This window comes from Gallus gallus, chromosome 1 (assembly GCF_016699485.2).
Source record: "Gallus gallus isolate bGalGal1 chromosome 1, bGalGal1.mat.broiler.GRCg7b, whole genome shotgun sequence".
Classification (NCBI taxonomy): domain Eukaryota; kingdom Metazoa; phylum Chordata; class Aves; order Galliformes; family Phasianidae; genus Gallus; species Gallus gallus.
The window spans coordinates 35,415,649-35,438,891 of record NC_052532.1 but is presented as its reverse complement, the minus strand read 5'-3'; the positions used below and the strand labels follow the sequence as shown (position 1 = coordinate 35,438,891).

Sequence of the window (23,243 nt, the reverse complement as noted above, 5' to 3'; positions counted from 1 at the left end):
CTGATTTTGTCACTTATGGCACAAGGAAAAGGAGTGCACTGAAGTTTACCATCCTCTCAAAGCATGTGCTGGAGGAGACTGTGTACTGCCCCCCCCCAGGAACCTGCACTGCTGTTCCACCATTAAAAAGATGCATGAAAGTGAAGTAGCACTACAGAAACATCAAATCACAGCCGTGAAAAAAGCACTGAGGAGGATATAAACACATCTTTATTTAAAGCTTTTAAACAGATAAAATGTTTAGTTTCCTCAGAAAAGGAAGAACTTGAAACCCAAACACAAATATAGTACATGTTGGAAATTATTCTCCTAAATGGAACTATACTCTGTGCAATGTGAGTGGAGAGCTGTGTCTCACTGCATGACACCCAGTAAGTCATGGGGCATGGGGGCAGTGCTGCAGGAGTGGCAGAATTGCATAGTTATGTAATCTCACACTCAGCTGTCTATTAAATAATGATTCCAGCTGCACACAGACAGACAACAAAGTAAGGCTCTGCTTTGGGAAATGCCATTTGATATTTTAGGTGTTGTGTCATCGGGATGGTGACTGCCATTCAAAAACTGCCCACTGAAAGCAACATGTAGTGAAAAGGAGAAAACACGGCCTGAAGTGTCAACAACAAGGTTTGCACATACAATATCTGTCACAGAAAGACATTCCTTTTCAGTGCACCTGTGGTAAGCAAGTATACATTAGCTGGAAGCAACACTCCAAGACGCAACTCTCAAATATTCCCCCATAAGCTCCCATGCGCCCCCTGCCTACACCGTGAGTGACAAAGACAGTGAGCAGAGGCAGGCAGGAGCAGTGCCACCCTGCAAGTCACTTACAAGTGCATGTGCTCCAAGCTCTTTTCCACTGGCACATAACACAGCACCAACTTCCCTTCCTTCAGGCTGCGTTGCACAGCTAAGCTTCTCCTCTGCCTGGGATAAGCACAACAGCAACTTCAGGTTAAGATGAGAAACAATGTTTCTACCCAATACCGATTCATTTATTCACCTCATGTTGTTTCATTACGCTTCTAATGATTTCCTACTCTCCCTCCTATAAGAGCATGGTTTACTAAAAATCAGTCTTGTTGGTGCTTTCTCTAAGAATGAGGAACTGCTTTTTGTCCTCACATTGGTCTTGCAAGGGAAAAATGAGCCTGAAGTCCTCCCTCCAATGTAGTTTCACATCCATACAGAAATTTCAGAGTGACATTTAAACAAACACGGGAATTGGAACTCAGTAACAAAATTGTACCAGGCTGTTAGAGACAAATGCAACACCTCACCGGTTACATTTTGTAGCATCTCCACCCTTCGTAAATCAGCCTCCTCGCTGAAGCTACAGCCAGAGCCTCAGCATGGCAGAGATGACACTGCTCAGCACCACCAACAGCCATCACTCCGTAGGAGCTGCTCTACAAAGGCAGCCTTTGCAGCACAAACGCTCACTACCACCAGCAGCCCAACCACCTGCTTCACTCCCACATTTCTAACAGATAAAGGCAACGGACTTCTGCTGTAATAGAGCTGAAGATCCAGCATTCAAAGTTCTCAATTAATTTACCATTCACCAGCCCCAGCACTTCTCAGTATCAGATGCTGAACCAAAGCAGCTTTGGCAGCTATCTTGAGTATTTCACTTCAAACTTAGCATTTTTGGCTAAAGGGGAAAAAAAGCATTTAATCTAAAAGTGGTTTTCTTGCACTCTATTAAAAACAAACAAACAAACAAACACACAACTGTGAGTTGTTGCAGCACTTGTACCCAACTACAGCCTACCTGAAGCACACACACACAGTTACCAGAACTGTGCCCTCCTTTCTCAGCTCTGTTGGTTCCCTTGGCTCCTTTGGTCACCGTCCCAAATGTGAGGGCAATCACCGCCCAGCGCAGCTATTCACTGTGACAACTCCCACTGATCACTGCCGGCCCCCTTCCAGACACTGCCCTCTGATGTTAACAGCACCACAGAGCAGTGTGTGGCTGCAGTGGGAGACACAAAAGCATTCCAACAGCAACCACCACCAAAGCAGTTTCCCTGTGCTCAGGTCGCGTCAGCTTCCGTCTCTCTGCAGTGAGCATTTCAGTTTCAACACGGAGATGGTTTTAAGGGAAGGAAAAATGAAAACAAAGGCAAACGTCTTCCATCTCTCCACCTGAATGTAGTCTGTATCTCTGTTTTAATGCGACAATTTCTTCAGTATCTCTCTTGTAGCTGTGACTTACTAAGCACGCGTGTTTATCTGTACAGGTACCAACAGACCAATTCAATAAATAAAGCTCACAACACTAACTATAAGCACAAGAATATTTACAAACTGCAATAAATTAATGATTAAAATGTGTACAATATTAAATAATGATCTCAAAGACCTCACCAAGTAAGAACAAGAGTCCACTTTCATGCTACAACGTTGCCAACTTGTGCACCCCTACACGAGGACAGGCAATGGTTTATCTGCCACAAAGAGGAGAGCAGTCACAACAGCTTACAGTCAGCACTACAGAGCGCAGTGCATTGCGACAAACCCAAAGGTTTCAGCACATCAGACCAAGGGCTGTTCTCAGCTGGCTCTTGGCCTGCCCTGCACTGCACGTGTCCCCAGCAGCTGCTCCAGTAGGAAATGAGACAGATGCCAACAGCCCATCACTCCGCTCCCTTATTTGTAAGGCACGCGTTTAAAAAAAGAAAGCAAAAGACAAGAACAGACAAACGACAAACCTCACTGGCTGTAAACAGTAACGTGAAGCCAGAAAACAGAATTCAAAATAAAAGTTTACTCTGAGTAATCTGGCCAAGGATGCAGGCCCCCAATTACCCATCTCCTTGGTACTGCATGGAGCAGCGAGCGGCTCCAGGGCTGCTCTCCACAAAAGAATGTGCTAAGAAACTTTAGATCACAAATGGAGAACTCAGCTGTGCTGGATGCTCCCATTTTACCTTTTGCCAACGCAGATTTAATAGGAGGCGAAGCTGTTTCTGAAGGAAAACCCCGAAGCCGAGTGCCTGCAAACAGCACTATCACTGCTGTGACTATTCAGGCATTTTTCAGAGCTGATTTTTCTTTCCTTCTTCACTATGGAGACCACTCAAGGGAGCCGGGTAAGAATGCCCAGAGCAGGACAGCACAATTTGTCCCAGCAGGAAGCAGGTTAGTGACAGCTGCTCCCCACAACTGGGCTTCCACAGCAATCACAGTGACTGCAGAGAAGGTATCAAATTGAAAAAGACATGAAATATTCATCCATCGCAGTGTCTCTTAAGTACACGCCCCATTTCGTCAGTGCTTCTCCCAACTACACAAGTTGGGAATTCTCTGCCAGCTGCACACTGCAGACCAATAGGACTGCTGATCAGTTCTCATCTGCAGCAGCAGTTAACAGCCTCTGCAAGCCTCACTGTGCTTCCATTTATCAAATACAAATACGGAGAAATGAAGAGGAAGCAGTGTTAATGGAGGCAGGATCTGCACGTAAAGCAACTCCTTTCAAGAAACATACAACTGAGTTTTCTGTTTTGTTTAGTTAAAACAAATGATGGTGAAGCTTCAGAGATGGATATCTTCTAGCAGTAGCTTTCAACAGTTAGCTCAACTGTACAAACAAACATCACTGACTCGGGTAATTTGGGCACTTCTTTGCAGTCACACGTGTTTACCATGTTTCTACTGTACATTTTTTATTTTCCACATGGAAGTACCTAGGAAAAATAGTAGGTACTTCCCTGTATTCCTGGTGTTTTCACTCCTGGTTTCCAGGCATTTAGACTGGAATAAGCATTTTAGCTCTGACGTGAAAGTAATTTTAACACCACAGGCCTTTGTGCTGGCACAGAGGCACAGTTTTGTACTGGCGCTGCAAAGGTAAGGAAGCCACTGCCCTGAGGGTTGTGGGATGGTAAAACACAGCACAACTTCTGCATTTACATCTCATCTCCATTCTAGGAGCTCTCCTGACTCTAAGATTATTTGTCAGCCCCTGCAGGACAGCTGAACTGTGACTACCTGTCAAATTAATGAGCTGAGAACACTCAAATCCCCTCAGGGTCTGGTCATCCAAAGGAACAGATGGAAGCCACTTGTGCAGGAACTCTCCATCTGAAGAACAGGTCAGGTGAGAAATCTACCTACATTTTTAGACACTTTAGCTTAAAAAGATACACTCACGTTACCTCCTTTGAATGTCAATGAGCAGGCTTCTTCATAAAGAAACTGATACATTTCACGAGGGTTTTGTGGAAGTACAGAGAGGACATAAAGCTAAAAGGACGGACGGACCCAACTGAGACAAACTCTTATCTGGACAAAAACTTTGCAGGAGGTTTTCAAAATTCTTATGATACAGAAAAAAAAAGAGAATGGCAATAGTTAGAAAGGCTGCTGAATTTCACAAACTGGGCAAAGTAAAATGACAGAGCTTCTCTCTCTCTGCAGGTGGAGGTGGACTTTTTTTCTTACTATTTTTACACAAGTGCAGAAAAAAACCAACCTATAAACATCCCCCATTGTTGCTGATTTGCCTTACTTTTAAGCTAAGTTCTTCATTTGTCTTTCCTGTTCACATCTTTCACACTCTGCTAAAATAAAGAGGACAGTACGGACCACCACATCCACAGCATGTTTTAAAAGTCTCTTTCTCAGGATATTTAAGAGGTACCCATAAGACTGTGACCGGTCAGTGACTTCTCACAGCATACTCATACAGCCCTGAAGTTTACTACTTACACAATAAAACCACAAGACACCGTACCCTCTTCAATTTCCAAAGTCTTGAATGTTACTTTCTACCACAACTTCCCTGGTTTCCCAACAAGCATCCAAAAGATCTCCTTCACGAAGGGATTTAATTTTTTGGGAGTGAGGGAAACAAGGCTCTAGTCTGTTCTTGTATTGACTTACTCAGATGGTTCTCATTCTGCCTGGTGCTTTCATTGTGGAATGTAATCTTCTTTCTTCTTAACTGATTTTAAATGAACTCTTCAGAACGTCCCTTCTGCGATCACCACTCAACAGGGGCTTGCAATATTTGTACTCAATACCGTAACTGAAACGTCACTGACTTTTATGTACAGTAAAACACCTGGAAAGTCAAACACTGACCAACAGGAATTGGTTACTTCTACTGAGAGGGATTTAAAATGCTCAATGTTAAATTAACTAGCAAATATCAGGCTGATCTTAACAATTCCAGTGCATTTACTTCAGCGATGACTTTTCATACCAAACGTAAAGACACCCAAAATATTCATCTGCAATAAGCATATAAAAATAATTTCTTACTCCCTTATTTGCTGTACCAGTTTATGAGTTCCTTCTGTTGCTTTCCATCGCCCTAGCCAAAATAAGTTAGTACAATCATTTGTATGGGCTGCCTGCACACCGGGCAGGGTTTGTTCCTCTTCTTCAGTTTTCTTGCACACGTAAAGCATGACATGAGATGTCCTGTTTTGCCATGTACTATGCAGCCATTTTTCGGCCTGCTTTGGCATATGACACAGGGCTCTATGCTGCTAACAGGCAGACTGGACTCCATACCTTCCTCTTTGTCTTTCATTTCTTTCTTCTCAGGTTCCCTGAAGTCCTCCTGACTGCTGCAAAGCACGCTACTTGATGTAGATGGCTGAGAATAATCTTCGCTTTCCTGGGACTCAGATATCTGTACTGCTTTATCTTCATTCTCTTCCACAGCTGGTTCCTTATCTTCATTCGTTTTCACTTTCTTACAGTCAGGAACATCAAAACCTTCGTCAGATTCCAGGTGGAAGGAACCTTCCAATTTGCTCTTCACCAATTTATCACTCTTCTCATCAGGAAGCCAGTCCTCACGGAGGGCCCAACATCTGTGGCAATGTCGTGGAAGCGGAGGATTCATTTCGCTACATTCAGGGCACTTCCAATAGTCCTTTAGGAAATTAAAGGATGAAACAGATTTAGCCACTTGGAATGCTCACTACTGAAGTATTTAGAGATCATTAAGAATTCATTACTGCTGAACTAATAGTGATTTGGAGCTATCAACCATTTCACATAAGAATTCCACTCAGTGTCCAACTCCATTTTATGGTCCTGGATTAAAATAGCCTCATATGTTATAAGACTTTCTATCTTCTTCCTTCTTACAGTAGATTTATGAAATAAAAGTGTAATAATACTGGCTTACTACTTCTTAGCCAAAATTTAAGAAACTTCTTTCTGGCAAAATGGTGGCTATTCCTGTGTGTTTCAGCAACTGGAAACCGGTGGAGACTGCAGGGACGCTGAGCCAGGGATGCTGAGCTGTTGGTGTGCAGAGCGGCCGGATGAGGGCACTCTGACACAGCCGAGCGTCACTCACAGCGGCACCGAACATCAGCCATTAAGAGTTGCATCACTGTGCCTCAGAGCTTCCTCCATACCATTCCAAAAATAAGCCACCATCTCATTAAAGACACGCTTTGCTTGTAAGGACCAAATACCCCCCTCACAATCAATGCGCAGAAGTGGAAAAATTTAAACTAAAAAACTTCTTATTTGGAATACCTGAAATGTTGCTGATGCTATTCAGAACTCAAAGCAGAAAGCACCAAAAGCTTAAGAGACTTAGCTCTGATCCCTAAAAACAGAGTACAGGCACTCTCCCACACATAAGCAGTGCTATGTTTTCAGATGGTGGCTGGCCCTGTGTTTTACACAGACAGCAAAGTCCCCCAGTCTATAGACCATCAAGGGACAAGCATTTCAGGCAGTTCTTCAAAACAGCACTCTTCAAGCTTCAACTATCAAGAGCAACAAATGAAGATGCTTTTAAATTACAGCATGTATTTTTTTTTCCACGCCTGTATATTTTGCTCCAAAATCCTGGACTTCCTCCCACACTACGGGAACCTTCTCACAAAACTTCACAAAAGCCATCTAATAATTTTACAGTACTGTTCTGCAAACAGGTCTGCATTCACACCTCTACGCTACGGATTGGCTCACTCAGGCTGGACAATAAAACTAGACATTATGACTTACAGGAACAGCATTTTTATAGTATATGTGACTTAATCATTTACTTCCCTTTCTTTGTTTTATTTTTCCATTTTGTATGAGAAGTCAGATCTAGGCTTGAAATAATTTCCTCCCCACTAAGCCAATGAAACTTTAAGTCAGTATTTTTTTTAATGCACCAGGAAACTTACTAACACATTTTTTAACACACCCATGTTTTGGATTCATCTACATGCCCCAACCTACTCTTAGTTCGCCCAACTGATGATGCTTTGCCAGTCAAGATTTTACTTACAGCTAGAGAAATCTCTGGATCTTCATTGAATGAATCAGAATCACTATCTTCATCTTGATATATAGTCAGCTGATATACCTATTAAAAATATGACAGGACTGATGTAACCAACATCTGGTATTCAACTAAAAATCTGATTTCTGAGAGACTACTTTTAATAAAATGCAGTAATAAAGAATGATGCATATACTCTCTACTAAAAAGTAACTCCACAAAATCTGATGACCAGTTTGGGGATGAAGGAAGGATCTTTCACATTAGGAATACATTTTGAAGAAAAACGTGGAGTACCCAGACAGAAGGAACCACTTGTAAAGAAGTGGTTCTACTCAGTGCTGGCGGGGCCAGACCTGGAGTACTGTATCCATTCTGGGCTCCCAGAACAAGAGAGACATGGAGCTGGGGCAGTTCATCCTCGTGTAAAGGTGGCCTGGGGTGGGGACAGACTCATTAATGTGTAAAAATATCTGAAGAAAAAACAAGAAGACAACTAAACCAGGTGTTTTGGTTTTTTTTGCCCAGTCATGGGCACTAACTGGAGCACAGGAGGTGACTGACTGGACACAGACACTGGCTGCCCAGAAAGGCTACAAAGTCTTCTCCTTGGAGGTCTTCAAAAGCCATGTGAGCAAGCAGCTCTAGGTGGCTCTGCCTAAAAAGGAGGATTGGATGGGTGATCTATAGAGGCTCCTGTAATGGTCACTACTGACTGCTCTTGGGGGCAGGGAAACACCTCAGTCCTTTATTCCTCCAAAGCAAATCTGTCTTTCCTCTCCACTCTACCTCACCGTAAATCATTACTGCCAGTCCCATTCCTTCCCTCCCAGGAATCATGATCATGTACGCCCCTGTTGGATTCTGTCCTTAGTACTTACGTGACCTTGCCATGAGCCAATTCAACTCTTAAGTAAAATAACAAAAAATATTTTCCTGCTTCCCTCCTGACAGTGCAGGTTATCTTAAAACTCTCAAAAAATGATGACAATAGCCATAGCATTATCTTCAAGCTTCCTAAAGAAAATTTCTAAAACTGTATTTAAGCATGCCTCTATGAAACGTATGTATTCACTGAAGCAAATGACTTAGAAGTACTCCTTTGCAAACCGTTACTAGGAAAGTTTTCATTCACTATCAAAAGTGTTGTCAAAAGTTCAACAGTTCCAAACGAATGCTTCTAGGATTAATTATATGAGAAGAGTCTCAACCAACCAACCAGTGAGTTGGAATCAAAGACGTGGATGCAATTTGTCATGTAGTACACTTGAAGAATTAGTTGCCTCTTGTTGGAATCTCAACATTTAGTGTTCATGTAATTTCCTTCCCTTGGCTCTAAAAAAAAAAGTACCTCATCATCTTCATCTGTGAGCTCCTGTCCCTCTTCATTATGGCTATAGTCTTCTGAATAAATAGATTCAACTTCAAACTCTACACTAAACTGGTCTGAAACAGAACCGTGGTCAAACCAATCAGAGTTTTCACTTAGTGAACTGGCATCAAGATCCTGAATGAAAAAAAAGAAAACACATGTTCAATCTCACTAGTCCACATCCATAACCATTACTGTTGAGAAGAGAAAAAAAGAAAAATCAAACAATGTAGCAGCTATGGAAGAAATGAGAACAGCTGCTGCTAGATGGAATAGCATTTAGGAGACAAACAGATTACAGCTGGCTAAACAAAGCTAGCTCCGAAAGCTTTCTGCTGCCTCTGGAATAGACGAAGCAGTCAACCTACTGGCCACTCTGGAGACTGCTAATATTATTCCACGAAGGTTCTCCTAACAAGCGTAAAAACACATGCTGTCTTTTGGCACGCTCATTAAATTCTCTATTTTTCCATCAACAAAATAAAGCATTAGCATACAGTCTGAGCTCAGTAATTCAGAATAAGAATACTACCAGCTTAGGTCTTCAGCAGCAAAGCTGCAGTGGAATTATCAGTGGCCTACAGCTATGAAGAACTTACAGACCATTAGTGACTGCTTTTCTTCTTGCACCACTCTAAGAAATACTTACTTCAAAACAAAAGGTATCTGACATTTTTCCCATACTGTGCCAAACAGTAAGAATTTGCCTGGTTTGTATGAATATTCATACGAATGTTGGTATTTTAAATATGTTCACTTCAGTCTTGTTAAGAAACCTACGAAAGATCCTGTTCCACCCACACGTCTCCCCCAACTTCTCTTTTCTCAGACTCAGTTCTCAGCTGACACAAATTGATTACAGAAACGATGCTTAAAGATGGGTATTTACACTTGTGGTAACTGCAAACCCTACCACCAAAAAAAAAAAAGTACATATTTTGACTTACCGGAATGGAAACAGAATCTGTGGAATCGCTGCTATTGCTCCTGTCCCGGCACAGCCCGCTCACCACACACCATGAGAGACTTTCATCAAAGGTCAACGAGATGCTGTCCGACTTATGGCGTTTTCTTCTGTCACTATGCAGATCATCTGAAGAATTTTCTTCTGGGCACATTCAAGAATTTTATTACTCCAAAACATCCCTGCAATGTGCAGTTTTCTTTTTTTTTTTTTTTTTTAAATAGCAGCTTAAAATACAATTTACGTAAGTAGAAATGCAAGGAAAACAAAACTACCCTGAACTATGTAAAGGCACCAGAAATTAACTTAAGACAACACAGTAACACCGTGAAAGGTAAAACGTTCCTGAAACCAGCAATTCACAGGCTGGCTTTCCCTACTTGTGCCACCAGTACAGCTTTTAAGTGGCAGCCTCCAAATGCAAGAAACAAAATAAATGCACATTTGGAAGCATTTTTACCCCTTTTCACACGTGACACTCTTTTGACTTTAAGCAATACAGTTAGGATTTTAATTGTACTAACCCCCCTCTACAGTCAGAGGACAGAAGGAGGCTTTCAGGGGGCTTACAAGGCTACCCCAGGATTTGGAGGAAGATGAGTAACTTGCTCCCAGATCAAATGTGTGAAGAGGACCTCATGCTAGGCCAGATTCAGGTTCAAGTCTCAGACACCTCAAGAAATTTGAGGGTTAGCATCAGCACTAAAAGCAGCTGTATTTACTCTGAATTTTTCTAGTACACCATTATACAAATGAGTTGGACAACACATGAACAAGAAAATCTTCAAGGCTAACGTACTATATAAAAATTGAAGCATGAAAATACTTTAAATTGTACTTATTAAAGATGTTTAGTCTGAAAGCCAAAAAGCAATGCTTTTTTACATACATCATGTTTTGATACATCAACCTACAGCAGCATAAGCAGTAGGGAGACAGCATTTATGGGGCAGGTAAGTCAAAATTCAGCTCCACTGACTTTTAGAATGTTCGATAAGAAAAAAAATTCTTAAAAAAAGCATTACAAAGTCAGTATATATGCACAGTGGAGTGAAAATTCCCCAAGAGGACTGACAAGTTGATTCAGCAGACCTCAGTAAGAACCTGCTGTCCCCTACAGGCGCCCTCTGCATGCCCCCTCTACTGCCCAACTTCAGCCTGGCCCTCTGAAACACACCAAAAATCCACAAGTGTCCAAGTCTTGAATCTTTCATTGTAAAAGAAAAGAGAACAAAACACTTGTACATACTTTGAGACTTCTCTTACTTTCCCTTGGTGCTTCTTGGCTCAGCCCCTTTTCTTTTTCCGCCCTGAGAGCCCCACCAAATTTGGTGCCCCCAGGCCCAAGGGTTGCTCCTCTCCATCGTTGTCCTCATTTAGTTGCCATGGCTCCATGCTGTACTGATACTGTACCACCACAAGTTTGCTATACACTATGTAAGCGGCTCCAAAGGAGCCGCTACCATCACAATTTAACAATAACAGTGGTTTAAAAGGAAGATTTCCTATAAATTAGAAAAAAAGTGTATATAAAAACACTATATTAAAAGAACTTTTAAGGTTGTAACAAACTAATAAACGGATGCAAAGGCAAGAGTTAATAATCAAACCTACAATAAGTAAGCACAACACAGGACCTTACGTGCTCTGGGTCATGCCTAAATATTACAGGTGATGACGATTAACTGTGACTTTCCATCCCTTCATCAGATTTTGTTGCAACATTAAAATGTTCTTTTAATTTAGTGCAAACCACTTATCAAAGCAGCGCAGTTCTTGGTGTGACGAATAATACAGAAGTCTATGCTGAACACACAAAAAACCCAACGCTACACAAAAACTGAGGAACTTTAAAATGTCCCCAAGCAAATGAAGGAAAAACAAAACACCTATGCAATGACAGGAGGTTATCACTGCCCAGACAGTTCAAGTGTCAAGTCATGATGTAATAAAAGTAAGCGATGAAACAAAGTCGTGTAAGGAACCTCCTCCATGGAGCAATTTGAAGTTACACAAGTTTTTGCTGACCAACTTGTTATTTATTAATTATCAGAAGAAACGCTCCATAGTTTGTAGATGTATTTACTAGTGATTATTAATTAACCACAATAAAGAAGAACTGGAGACAAATACAGTGCTTAAAGTAGCCAGACTCTTATGAAATGCTTAAGGAATGGTCAGGTACCTAAATACATCCAACTGCATTACCAACTGAAACTCAGTGAGAACTGCTTTTAGAGCAAAGAAAATGTAAAGTGTTGTGGCTATCTACAGAGGGACCTAGAATGCACTTAACTGCATCAGTAGAAACAGAAGTGTTCTCATTATGAAGACAGCACAACTCATTGAGTCCTGCTGATGTGAATAATTTGGGTAGATCCACAAGACAAATTATTCTAACATTTCCAGTAATCCAAACTGTAACGTGCTACTGGAACAGTGCAAGGAATTGCATACTTCTTCCAGACTGAATGCTCTGGTTCAGATAAGCAGAGAAACACAGTGTTTGTCAGCATCTCTCAAGGCCATTACGGCAACAAGATGTACTTGTTTGCTCAAAGCAGTCATGACACTGAAAGCTCTGCATCACGAATCTGCACGTACCAGATTCACTGTGTGTTCTCCTCCTAGATGTTGTTGGCTGGGAAGTTGCATTTGATGAAGTCTGCTTCTCTTCTAACTCTTGCATGGATTCCTGATTAACAGAAATACGGAATAAGCCCGCACATCGACATGAGGTGAGGGCTACAATTACTCTAACTGCATCCAAACAATTGACAATATAGAAATGAAAACAGAATTTACATCTCAGAACATAAAAGATTAATATTAAAGATTACCTTTAGAACATTTTCTTTTTCAAGCCGAAATTTGGCATCATCCTCAGGTGGAACAGCCAGCGTAGAGTCTGAAAACAAAGCAGTAAAGTAGCACTGAATTTTGTTATTAATTCCCCCTCAGTGAATGCTGTAGCTTAGCTGCAACTGTGCAGATGAAAGAACATATGTACAAGATGTTTTTACATTCCTATCAAGTACATTTGACTAGCTATCATCTCACACGAACACCAAATTAAATGACAATCAATAGAAGAAAAATTGACTGCTGTTAATTATGTATCTTTATTACCAGGTAGACCATGAATTAATCAGTTATCTTCAAAGAAAAAACATATCTCAATTTAAGTTTGCTATCATAATTATAAGGACTGACAGCCCTTAAGAAGACATCTCCAGCAGCTGAATGTGCACCCTTAGAAAAAATTAAAACCAATGAGTGCTGTAATATGGATTTAGAAGCCCATTCACAAAACAGCTTCCACTGTTTAACTTCTGCTACACTTCTTATATTAGCCAGAAATTACAGCTAACGTATTTTATGCTGCAGGAAAGTTATCCATTTATTGTAATTTTTATTTATTTATTTAAAGCAGAGGACAGAGGACTCAGTGCTGACAGCGTTACCTTCTAGTTCAGTTCTGAATGTACGTCACTCTGTGTTGGAAATGAAAACTGAACGCTAACAGAACAGAAAGCATTTGCTCTGACTTCATTGTTGGCATAAGCTCACAAAGCTCATTTCTGGAATTAAAGCCTTCAACACCACAAAGTTTGGCCACAATAAATGCAAGCAGCTTTTCAGTCGAGTCCTGCTTGTGCTTCGTCTGGTTCAAATCCCGCGTTATCCAAATGCAGTTTAGAGCCTTCCCAACCCCCGCTGAAGAAATACTGTTTGCTTTAATTAGCCTTCATCTGTGAGCACTGCAGTCAGCAGTGCTAAGGCCCAGCAGCTAATTAGAGAGGCAGACACTATCTGAGCTCCAGATGAAAGATGCATTAACATGAGTTATGTTTTCTCTTCCACTACTTCCCAAAACAGAAGGCTCTGCCAGACTAGCTTACCTTGTTGATTGATTGCTATCAGATTTCTGGAAATCATGGAATATATTCTCCTTAGATGGGGATAAAGAAAGATAATGCACATTAGCTACTTTAGAGTTTATATATACATTCCATACTTTGCTGGAAAGTTTTTTTTCCAACTGTGATAATTGGAGATTGCCCAGAAAAGCAAGGCAATTCCTCTGACAAATGTAGAAAACAGTTATTCTGAAGTGCTGAAGCACTTTCGGCAGTGTTTCACTCAAAGGAAAAGGAAGAGATTTGATCCATCTCAGTGAAGAGCATTAGCTTCTAAATGCGCTCAGTCAGAGAACAGAAAAGTCACAATCCTTTTGAGAAGGAGCCCCTAACAAATCAGCATTTATTCTAACGAGTGGAACTCCAAATCAGTGCTTTTCGGATGGGACTTCTGCTAATCTGCAGAGTCTTTCAAGACAAGCAATTTATTCAAAATAAATGTTAAAATACAGTAGCAAGGCACGATTAATAGCTAGGAGAACATGCTGTGATTACATACTACTGTTCTCTGCTGTTAACTTCTAAAACCCACGTAGCTTCTTACATAAATCAAGTCAGGAGTCTGGTCTTAAATGTTTCTGCAATCCCTTTGCAGCTGCTACATTACAGAAGAGAATTTTCTTTCGCCTTGGGATGGTCTGCCTGAGGCTACTGCAACACTTGCAAATGTGTGGAATGTTTGGGATCTCTTGATTACAGACACAAAGATTAGTTCAGAGAAAAAGACTACATCAGGTGACAGATTATGAAGGAGAGCTTACCATTTTTCAAGCTATACAGAATTAACACAAGGCCGTACAAACTGTGTTCTCCATTATTTCACAACCAGATTCTCAGAAAGGAATTCCATTTTACCTGTGTTCTTTTACTGAAAAGCTTGTTACTCCAAATAAATCCCCAAGAAGATCATTTGCACAGTGCACAATATGTTGCTCTTTTTCATCGTATAATTGTTTAGACATAATATATTGTCCAAGATAGAATATTACCTGTAAAACAAACCACAGACATCATTACGTACAGAGGCTTTACTCTCTGAAGATCAAATACAAGAAAACACATTAAATTCTGATTTGCTCCTCCCACTTCAATTGCCTAAAACTCCTTCAGAGCTGCAATTTTCACCTACAGTTCCCTAAGAACTCTGTTATTCTACGGACCTTTGTAGGTCAAAAGCCTTTGTAGATATTGAGAAACTTGGTAAACACCGCCTACCAAGTGAGTAGGAAAACTCAAGTCAATACCTTCTTTCAACACCATTTGTGAACCTCAGTGCCACCCCATCAGCCAAACCAGAAAAGCAAACTCCCTGTAGTTACTGTAATCTACCTTTATTAATTAAAAGTTCTCACCTCCTTCATAGTAAAAGTGTCTTTTTCTGCACCAGCTAACTTCAACAGCTTCAACAACAGCGGCTTTGGTTTAACCTGTGTGGAGATGAAAACAGAAGAACAGCATGCAGCAATTATTCACTGAACAGCTCTACAGATAGACACATTGGTTTCCTTCCTCTACATTAACCTGATATAGAAGACACATGGGTACGTGATAAGGTATCCAAATACAAGTTTTGCCTTTGCGAAGTTAAACCTAAGACTGTAATAACTGTGAAGTCCAGAGTGCAAGAGACAAAGCAAAGACTGGGTTCCTGTGACACTGTATGAGGCTGTGGTTTCACCCGTGGCAGCCAGCTCTGCCCCTGAGTCTTGTCACTGGGGACAGGCAGACCTCGTCCTTCCCATTGTAGTATTTCAGTCACTCCTACACCCACAGGGCCCTCCCACATGCTGCGCCAGCATTCCTCTCCACAGCCAGTCTGCAAATTGTTCCTGGGGCAAAGGGAGAAAACAGCTCCCAAGTGATTCTTCCCCCACCCCCTTTTTCGCCTCTGGCTGATCCCATTCACTGCGCTGTCCTGCAAACAGCTGTGCCAGCACAATGCCGGGGATGAGAACAAACTGCAGGGGAGCCACAACTGCAAGCAAAGTGCCTGCATGACAACTGCTGGAAGTTCCTGGATGCAGTAACAGCACTGCCGCTTTAATAACAGCACGATTCCGTAACCAGGCTAATTTTAGATATCCTAAAATATTCCCCAAAGAAAATACGAGACAAGGAATAAGGGAAGCTTCCCTATATGCCATTTCAAACATTCGCTACAGTTAACACCGAGCGTCAGTGCATTAGCAAGAGATCGGTTGTAAGAATCACACACAGAAAAGCCTGCAGACGACACCGTGTTCCTACTCACTCTCCTTCTAAAAGCTTCAGCTCCTTGGAGCACGCGGGACACGGCAGCTTCACAGAGGAAACCCACGCTAGCTTACAGGGCGAGGAACGAAAGCGTGGGAGTGCAAACAGCTCTGGATCCATATCGAGAGCCTCCCATGAAAGCAGAGGAGAGAAGCCCCCCACGTGGGGAGCGCACAGCCGGCAGCGCCCCGCCCGGGCAGCGCCTCGTACAGCTGGGGGCTCCGATGAACGCTTCCTCACGAAGCCCAACGCAGCCGAAAGCGAAAACGCCACATTTAAAACCGTCAGCTGTGCCGCGATGGCTTTCCCACACCCTGAACGACACCCATCTCCCAGAGCTTTTTTTTTTGAACCGCTTCATCAGGAAATCCGTATTCAGCTGGCCCAATCCTCACAAGCAAATCGCCTGCCCGCCACAGGGCTCCGGGAAACAGCGCCCAGACCCCCGGACCCCTCACACGGGCGGTTCGGTTCGGCTCTGCTCTGCTCTCACACCGCCCGTCTCCCCCCACCGCCGCCCGCCCGCGAGCACTGACCAGAGCCTCCTGCTCCGAGGCGCTGACAGGAGAGCCGTCCGTCAGGGAGGTCATCTCGGTATTGCACATTTGCCTGCAGCTGAGGGGACAACAGGCGTCGCGTCACGTTACGTCACGCAGCCCCCGGAACGCCGCCACCCCCCGCGCCGCCCGCACACCGCTGCGCCCTGGGCTCGGGACAGCCGGGCCATGAGGGCCGGGCCGCCCTTATATAGCGCTGCCGGGAGGCAAGTCGGGGCTTGGCTACGGCCGCCGCGGCCCGACATGTCCGAGCATGACCCGGCGCGGCGCTGCCGAGTCACCGCGGGGTGGTGGAGCGGCGCTGTCTCACGGCACGACGCGGCGCGGCGGAAGGCCGCCCCGTCCCCGCGCCCCCCACCCTCCGCCTGCCCCGCTCTCCGACGCCTGCGGCCGGAAGCCGCGCCGCTCGCCTCAGCTGCGCGCGAGCGCTCGCCGCGCTCCGGCCTTCCCTTCCCATCCCCCTCCCGCCCGCTCTCCCCGAGGCGGCCGCCCGAGCGGCCTCTCGGCTCCTGCCGCTAGCTAGCCGAGCCCCCACGCACCGCCAGCCGCGCTCGCTTCGCCGCCCGGCCCGGAGGAACGCGGGCCTTAGCAGGCCGCAGCGAGGTCCGCGCCCCACGCCGCCATCTTGGCCGCGCGGCCCCCCCCCTTCCAGCGCCCCCTAACGGCCGCGGGGCAACAGCCGCGTCGCGCGCAGCTCTCAGGCGGTGCCTCAGGGGGAGCGCGGCTGTCGGGGCGCCGGGGGTACGGAGCGGAGAGGGGCAGCGCCGAGGGAAGGAGGACTGCGGTGGAAAGCTTCGCTGTGCCGCCTTTCCATCTTAGTAAAGGCAGAGGGTCCTGCTAACAGCCCCGGTACATTCAGGGAGACAGCCGTGCCGTGCCTTGCTAAAGCACAACCGTGCCTTTGGGCAATTATTTGATTAGCAGTGCTCATTTTGGCTATCTTTTCTTACTGGTATTTAGGAAACTAGGAGGAAATGCTACTTCCCTACAGAAACGGGTAGCGTGAGCTACGTTCCTGTCCCCTCTCACTGCAGTTGTGAAGATGTGCCAAGCGCAGGCTATTTAGGAGCACGTTTTTGGGGCAGGCGCTCATTAGTTGCCACGCTTCCATCAGGACTGGTGTTTTCAGTCCGTCTCCCTTTTCTCATCCTCAGGTTTATTCACCTGACACTTCAGAATTATTTTTGAAGAGTGAAAAGGTTTGTTAAGGAACAGGAGTGCTGCAAATGGTGTGTGAAGATGGATAGGCAGCAGCAGAGCAGCTCTGTAAGGCTGCTTTCCTATGACAACTAACTTGTTCCAACAAGTAGTGGGTAACTGCCTGGACTTGTCCACTGGCCAAACACATTTCCAGCAACAACAGCACTTCCGAAAAATTCCAGCCTTCGTTTACGTTTTGAGGTATTTGTGTGATGAGGGATTTTCAGGGCATGCTTGCTGTCCCCACAGAGTGTATGTCCCCATAGCTCAAGGCCTAGCGAGGGACAGCTGAGGAGCTGCAGCAGGTCTGCTCAGTGTGCTCGTCCCTCTTAGCACCGGAGCATCAAGGCAAACAGACTTTGTTGTTTTAAGTGTGTTGTCCTGCCATCAGCAAAGTTTGCTGTCTGATTGCTTCAACCCAGCACACAACTTGCTCAGATCCTTACTGGATTCCTAGCTTGGTCATCAGTAGAAAATGACTTCTACATAAAGATGTGAAAGGATAGAACTGAATGGCTGCAGTGAGTAGATTTAATGCTGAGTGCTCCATCTTGTCCTTATCTAGCAGGCAAGCAATGTATCACTATACATAACGTATTTTACTGAACTGAAGAAAAGAGTACTTCATAAAATGAATCACTTGGGTTGGAAGGGACCTCAAGCATCATCAATTTCCAACCCCCCTGCTGCAGGCAGGGTTCCCAGCCACTAGATCAAGCAGTAGGTCAGATTGCCCACGGCCCCACCCAGCCTGGCCTTTAACACCTCCAGGGATGGGACATCAGGCTTTTCTGAAAGCATCACATTACTGAACCATGTTTTAAACATATCATTTTGCTCAGGCTGTGTGGTAATAAAGATTTTTCTTCTTTTTTTTTTTTTTTTATATTAGCATTACATTTTCTACATGAATATAGCCCAAGAATATAGCCCAAGATGTATTAAACTGGTGGCTATTATTTTCTTTCTCCACTTCTCAGCCAACAAGCATCTCATGACCGGCGTATCTGTGGTCAGGCTGTGATTCTTTAAGGAATAGTTCTCCTTACTGCTCTGTTAACAGCTGGGGGGTGGGGAGGGGGAAGCAGTTTCTGTCTAGAATTGTTATCTGGCTTCAAGGTCAACCTTACCTCTTTTCTCAGACAGACTAATCTGAAGGAAGGAGAGGCTTAAGTAGGTAAAATATGCTCTTTATGCTTTGGTAGAGAGATAGGGGATATTTTCTGACTTGTAACGCTGCGCTGCTTTTGTCCCATGTCACTGATCCAGCAGGTGCTGTTTCACCAACACACACAGTTACTTTCTTACACCTGATAGTTCCGGACAAGTGTAACTTAAGGTTTTAGGAAGGGTGAGTAATAAGCCTGTATGGTTGTGAGAACGGACTTCCCCACTATTTCAAGGTCCTAAAAATAAAAGGAGGCATCACTACAATAAGACCCACATCTACACATTCAATCTCTCTGTAATTTATTCCTAATGTTACAGATAGCATCTGGAGCAGCTGTAGCCCATTCCCCTTGACTGAAGATACCCATTTCACATCATTGTTAGCTAACAAACTATGAGATCCTTCTCAACATAAATTCAGGTTCTAACTACAGATGTTTCATCATGTAATGCTTGCAAGCTAAATCATTTTTTTTCTGAGCTGGATCCGGTTTACCTATAGGCACATTTCCCAGAGGAGAGATGGGTTGCTGTGCTGCAGGGATGTCAGCTCATAAGAACAGTGAGCCATAAAAAACTTCAGTTCCAGATTTTTATTCCTCATCCCAATTGATTTCTTCTTCCAGCATGTCCTGCTGACTCTTTCCTCACGTACTACCTCGGCAACACGCAGCACGTGCCTGAAATGGCCTGATGTTCCCACGAGGTGGTCAGAGGCATAGGTGGCCAGGCTTCTTCAGTTCTGCTCTGTAACCCATTTGCTGCTGCTTGGCTACGTGCTGGGCTATCACTTGTGCCATCCTTCAACTGCTCCCGGGCCAAAACAAAAACCGATTCTGGAGCTTCTGCTGATGGGTCCTTTCTTAAGCCTTAGCAGCTCTGTCAGTGTGCCAGAAAGCTGTGATCTGACTGTCAGGCACAGCAAGGGGAGAGGACAGAGGAAAAAGGGTGCTGAGATACAGCTGGGACCTGCGTGGTGCATGCAGCAAGGCTCACTGCAGGGCTGCCTGCCACAGCCACAACCCTGCGTGCTGCTCAGTGTGTCCATGCACGTCTGTGTAAAGATCAGAGAAAGAACTCTGTTGTTCTCTTTCTTGCCATTCCTGTTCTCTTGTGTAAGAAAAAGCAAACATAGGAAACATGGTTTAGAGAGCTCACCCTTAACACTCGCTAAGCCAAGACCTGTGCTGGCAGAGAGGTCAGTCAGTACCATCAGAAACTGTGCTGTGAGTGACATCCAAATTTTGTGTACATGAAAAGGAGATGCAGCATTTTGTGAGGTCATTTTGAACACAGTAATGCAAAGTGGAAATCAAGGGGAAGGCTCAGCAGCTGGGAGAACACAAATAGCACAGTCAGTGCTCTTGCAGCTGTTTAGCAGGGAAGGCTATGCCGTATTTTGCTGTTAAACGGGAGCTGTGCCAGATACAACCTTCTACATGTTCAAAGCTGTAGCCTTACCTCAGGGGGACCGGCAAAGGCAGTGCCAAGCAGAAGGTTTTTCTGACAGCTGGTCGGGAGCTCTCACTCCCTGCAGCCAGGCACGGCGGCTCTCGTGTGCACTAAAAGCAAGCAGCCCCAGAAACACCTGGAGCCGAACCGAGGCCACATCAGAAGACAACAGGTTTTGCTTTTGCTTTTGTTTACTGGAAATACACATTCCTACGTGCTTTTGGGAGACGCTGGTAGCGTCTGGCTGGCTGCCCAAAGCTGAGTCCTGTTTGGTAGCAGCTCGGTCAGCCCGAAGCAAAACTAAACAGAACAATAATGTATGCTGTCAGAAACTGGCAAAATTATAAACCCATTATCTGGAACTTCTACTTAGTGGTGCCCAATGTCTAACGTGGAATGAAACCTTTTATTATTCTGTTTTGCTCTCTCCAGTATTCGGCTCAGTCCTCGCTTTCGAAAGGAGCTCGCGGAGTGATTCTGGAGAACAGAAAAGGAGAAGCCTCAGGAAGGAGCTCTGTGTCCCAGCAGCTTTGCTGACGGCTATCAGTGAGTGAAGAAACCCAGTTTTTCTCCTGCTCTTGTTGACCAGGGGTGAAGTACGTGGCTGGGTTGTGGCCACGTCCTGCTCTCCCGAGCTGCAGCTGTGAACATTGAGCAATGCAGCGACCTCTCCCTCTGCGGGACTTGTTTGCTTGTAATTACTTGAGCCCCGTTTAAGCAGATTAGGACGGCACCAGTTGAGTTTCGAAGTGTTTCGTTAATTTGCTGTTCCGTGGTCATTCTGATGTCAGTCTGTTCAGGGAGTCGCCCAGAAGGGTGCATACGGGGCTTGTGCGAAAGACGGATGCTTCCAGGAGTTCCCAAGGAGCCCCGCCGTGCATCCACGGTCTGAAACGTGCTCAGGGGGAGCGTCGCTCCAGGAGAGGCTGCAAACACGGCGAGCAGAGCGAGTGCCGTCCGCTCGAGGTGCCTCGCAGGGGCAGAGCCACGTATCCAGGCAGAGCTACGGCTGGAGATGAGGTCAGCCTGACCGTGCTGTTGGAGTCAGGCTGCAGTTTGGGTTGGAGGGGGGGGGAGATAACAAACGGATCCTAACTGCCTCGCCGTGATTCCTACTGCTCGTTGCTAACAACAGAGGCCCGCAGGGCGTTACATTACATGACACAAGCAGCTCCTTAACCCGGCCCTGCCCTGTGGTCTGGCCGTGGATCTCCTACCATCGTCCCAGCCCTGCCGACGTATTTGTCCACATCTCTCCTGCCCGCTCCCCTTCTTGTTTTCGAGCTGCGTATTACACAAGAAATAACAGTCTTTATTTCGGAACTTCAAATTGCTGTAACTCCCTCCCTTGCAGACCTGGTCGTGTTCTGTTCCACAGTGCGATGTCAGGTTGGTGCAGCCCTTCTGTCTGCTGCATGATTTTACATTACACAGGAGGAGCTACCCATTCCTGAAGAAGGCTCCGCATTTCCCTTCTGCTAACGATGGATGCGGCATGTGAATTAAAAAGTCACCATCCTCCTGCTAGCAAACTGATCTCTGCTTTTGAAAGCATTGCTTTACAAATACAGCTTTTAACGTACAGCTGGAGTGCACGGAGTGAAACAATGCCAGCAGTTAGCCAAGTCGTTTGGAGCACTTACTGAAAGCCTTACCTGCTCTAGGGCAGCTTCCTATTGAAATCTTGAAGGTTAACGTGAGTAATCTCACTCCAGGAGTCCCTAGCCATCACAAACAGGCTACCTTATGAATCTTCAGCGTGCATTCCAAAGCCCACGCTGGAAATCGGTTTACTGAGATAAGTTTGCTTTGAACTTCTCTGAGATTAGGTCTCCTCCAAACCAGGCATGGATGCATATGTATCCTGAAATAACACGTTGTGCCTTGCTCAGTCTTCCTTTTGAAGCTGCCTTGCTTTCCTGGCTATCAAACTTGCATCTTTTTTATCTCTGTTCAGGTGTATCCTGATGAAATGCCACCTCCACATCTAATTGCTGGATGCAACTTCTTGTTGCTAAGCAAGAAGAGAAGTTTTTTATGTTGTCCGTTGTCTGCCAGTGAATGAATGCCTGCTTTAACACAAACATGAAACAACCACATGTAAGTAAGGAACACTGTCATGCCACAGAAGTACCAGGGCTCTCTCTGGGCTGAGGGAGCAGTACCATCACCGCAGGGTGTGAGAGAAGGGGCTCTGCAGTTCTGCTAGGAATGGAGCAGTTTCAATGCTCGTTCAATCACCTTTCAGTGTCTGTAGTGCTACGGAATCTTCTCACTGACGTTTTGTTCAGCTTGTGAACTAAATCCGCAGATGTCCTGGAACATCCTCAATCACAGTCAGAAAATCAACCTGAACTCCAGCTGAGACCCAAACCAAGAAGGTGGCAATCTATGGACTGCTAAAAGCGAGCTTGTGAGCTTGCACACACTGCATTGCTTTCTTTGTCAACAAGCAAACTATTGTGTAATTCTTTGTCTGGGCTGTGGTTATTCCACTCTTGCCCTTTTCCCTTCAAAATGGTGTCTGTTTGGTTTGAAAGACTCTCTTAGAGCAAAAAAGACACAGAAAAGGCAGGCTTCCTACATCTAGAGCCAGCATAAATACAAAAATGACAAGAGGGGAGAGTACGAAATAAACTCACTGATGAATCCCAGACAGTTACAGACAAACTTGTACCAAGTTTTCCCCTTGCCTGGCTGGCAAAGTAGCCTGCGATACAGCGCTTTGTACCCCGGCTGTCTTGAGCTCCACACAGGAAGCGGGGTATACTGCAGAGGCAGTCTTCTTGAAGCACGGGGTCTTTTAATCTTTAAACTTGCATACCGCAATGAACATGCAGTAAAGTATTATTATTATCATTATTAATTGTTATTGTGTTTCCAGCAGTGTATTAATGTTCTGATGAAAAGAAAGATCTGAAAGGGAAGAAGTTGTATATACATTCACTTCAACTGCCCTAACGTTCATACAGCCTTGTTATCGTAGAGTTGCACTTTCATCTTGAGTAATCCTTTCCCAAATTCCTTCTGGCAAAGGTTTGTATTTCTGAAGTCTCTCAGAACTTGCATCATCCATTTTTATTTATGGCTGATCACG

At 44.6% G+C, this 23,243-nt stretch overlaps 1 protein-coding gene and 1 long non-coding RNA gene across 7 annotated transcripts; one reads left to right on the top strand and one right to left on the bottom strand.

The window, feature by feature from the left end:
- Window positions 1-188: 188 nt before the first annotated feature.
- Window positions 189-16,965, bottom strand: MDM2 (MDM2 proto-oncogene). Of its 6 annotated transcripts, none has more exons than XM_040651047.2 (11): window positions 16,864-16,965; window positions 16,304-16,382; window positions 14,867-14,941; window positions 14,370-14,503; window positions 13,497-13,546; window positions 12,435-12,502; window positions 12,199-12,289; window positions 9,578-9,738; window positions 8,610-8,765; window positions 7,265-7,342; window positions 189-5,899 (listed from the first exon to the last, which is right to left on the bottom strand). In XM_040651047.2, the coding sequence occupies exons 2-11, from the start codon at window positions 16,370-16,372 to the stop codon at window positions 5,330-5,332; spliced, it is 1,452 nt and encodes a 483-aa protein (XP_040506981.1). In that variant the 5' UTR covers window positions 16,373-16,382; window positions 16,864-16,965; the 3' UTR covers window positions 189-5,329. The 6 variants fall into 6 exon arrangements, with proteins under 6 accessions (XP_040506981.1, XP_024998096.1, XP_015133124.1 ...); XM_025142328.3 differs by having other exon boundaries at window positions 9,578-9,735; XM_015277638.4 differs by lacking the exon at window positions 16,864-16,965 and having other exon boundaries at window positions 15,766-16,384.
- Window positions 16,940-23,008, top strand: LOC101752108. The gene is made up of 3 exons (XR_001465453.4): window positions 16,940-17,173; window positions 20,579-21,166; window positions 22,104-23,008. It is a non-coding gene; the product is annotated as an uncharacterized LOC101752108 (long non-coding RNA).
- The last annotated feature ends 235 nt before the right edge of the window (window positions 23,009-23,243 follow it).

What these genes read in the sequence shown, in the direction of transcription:
- MDM2 (XM_040651047.2), bottom strand. Translation starts at nt 16,372, where the DNA reads ATGTGCAATACCGAGATGACCTCCCTGACGGACGGCTCTCCTGTCAGC. An exon ending in CCTCGGAGCAGGAGGCTCTG is followed by an intron (nt 14,942 to 16,303) that starts GTCAGTGCTCGC and finishes ATCTCCACACAG; the next exon opens with GTTAAACCAAAGCCGCTGTT. An exon ending in ATCCAGAGATTTCTCTAGCT is followed by an intron (nt 5,900 to 7,264) that starts GTAAGTAAAATC and finishes AATTTCCTAAAG; the next exon opens with GACTATTGGAAGTGCCCTGA.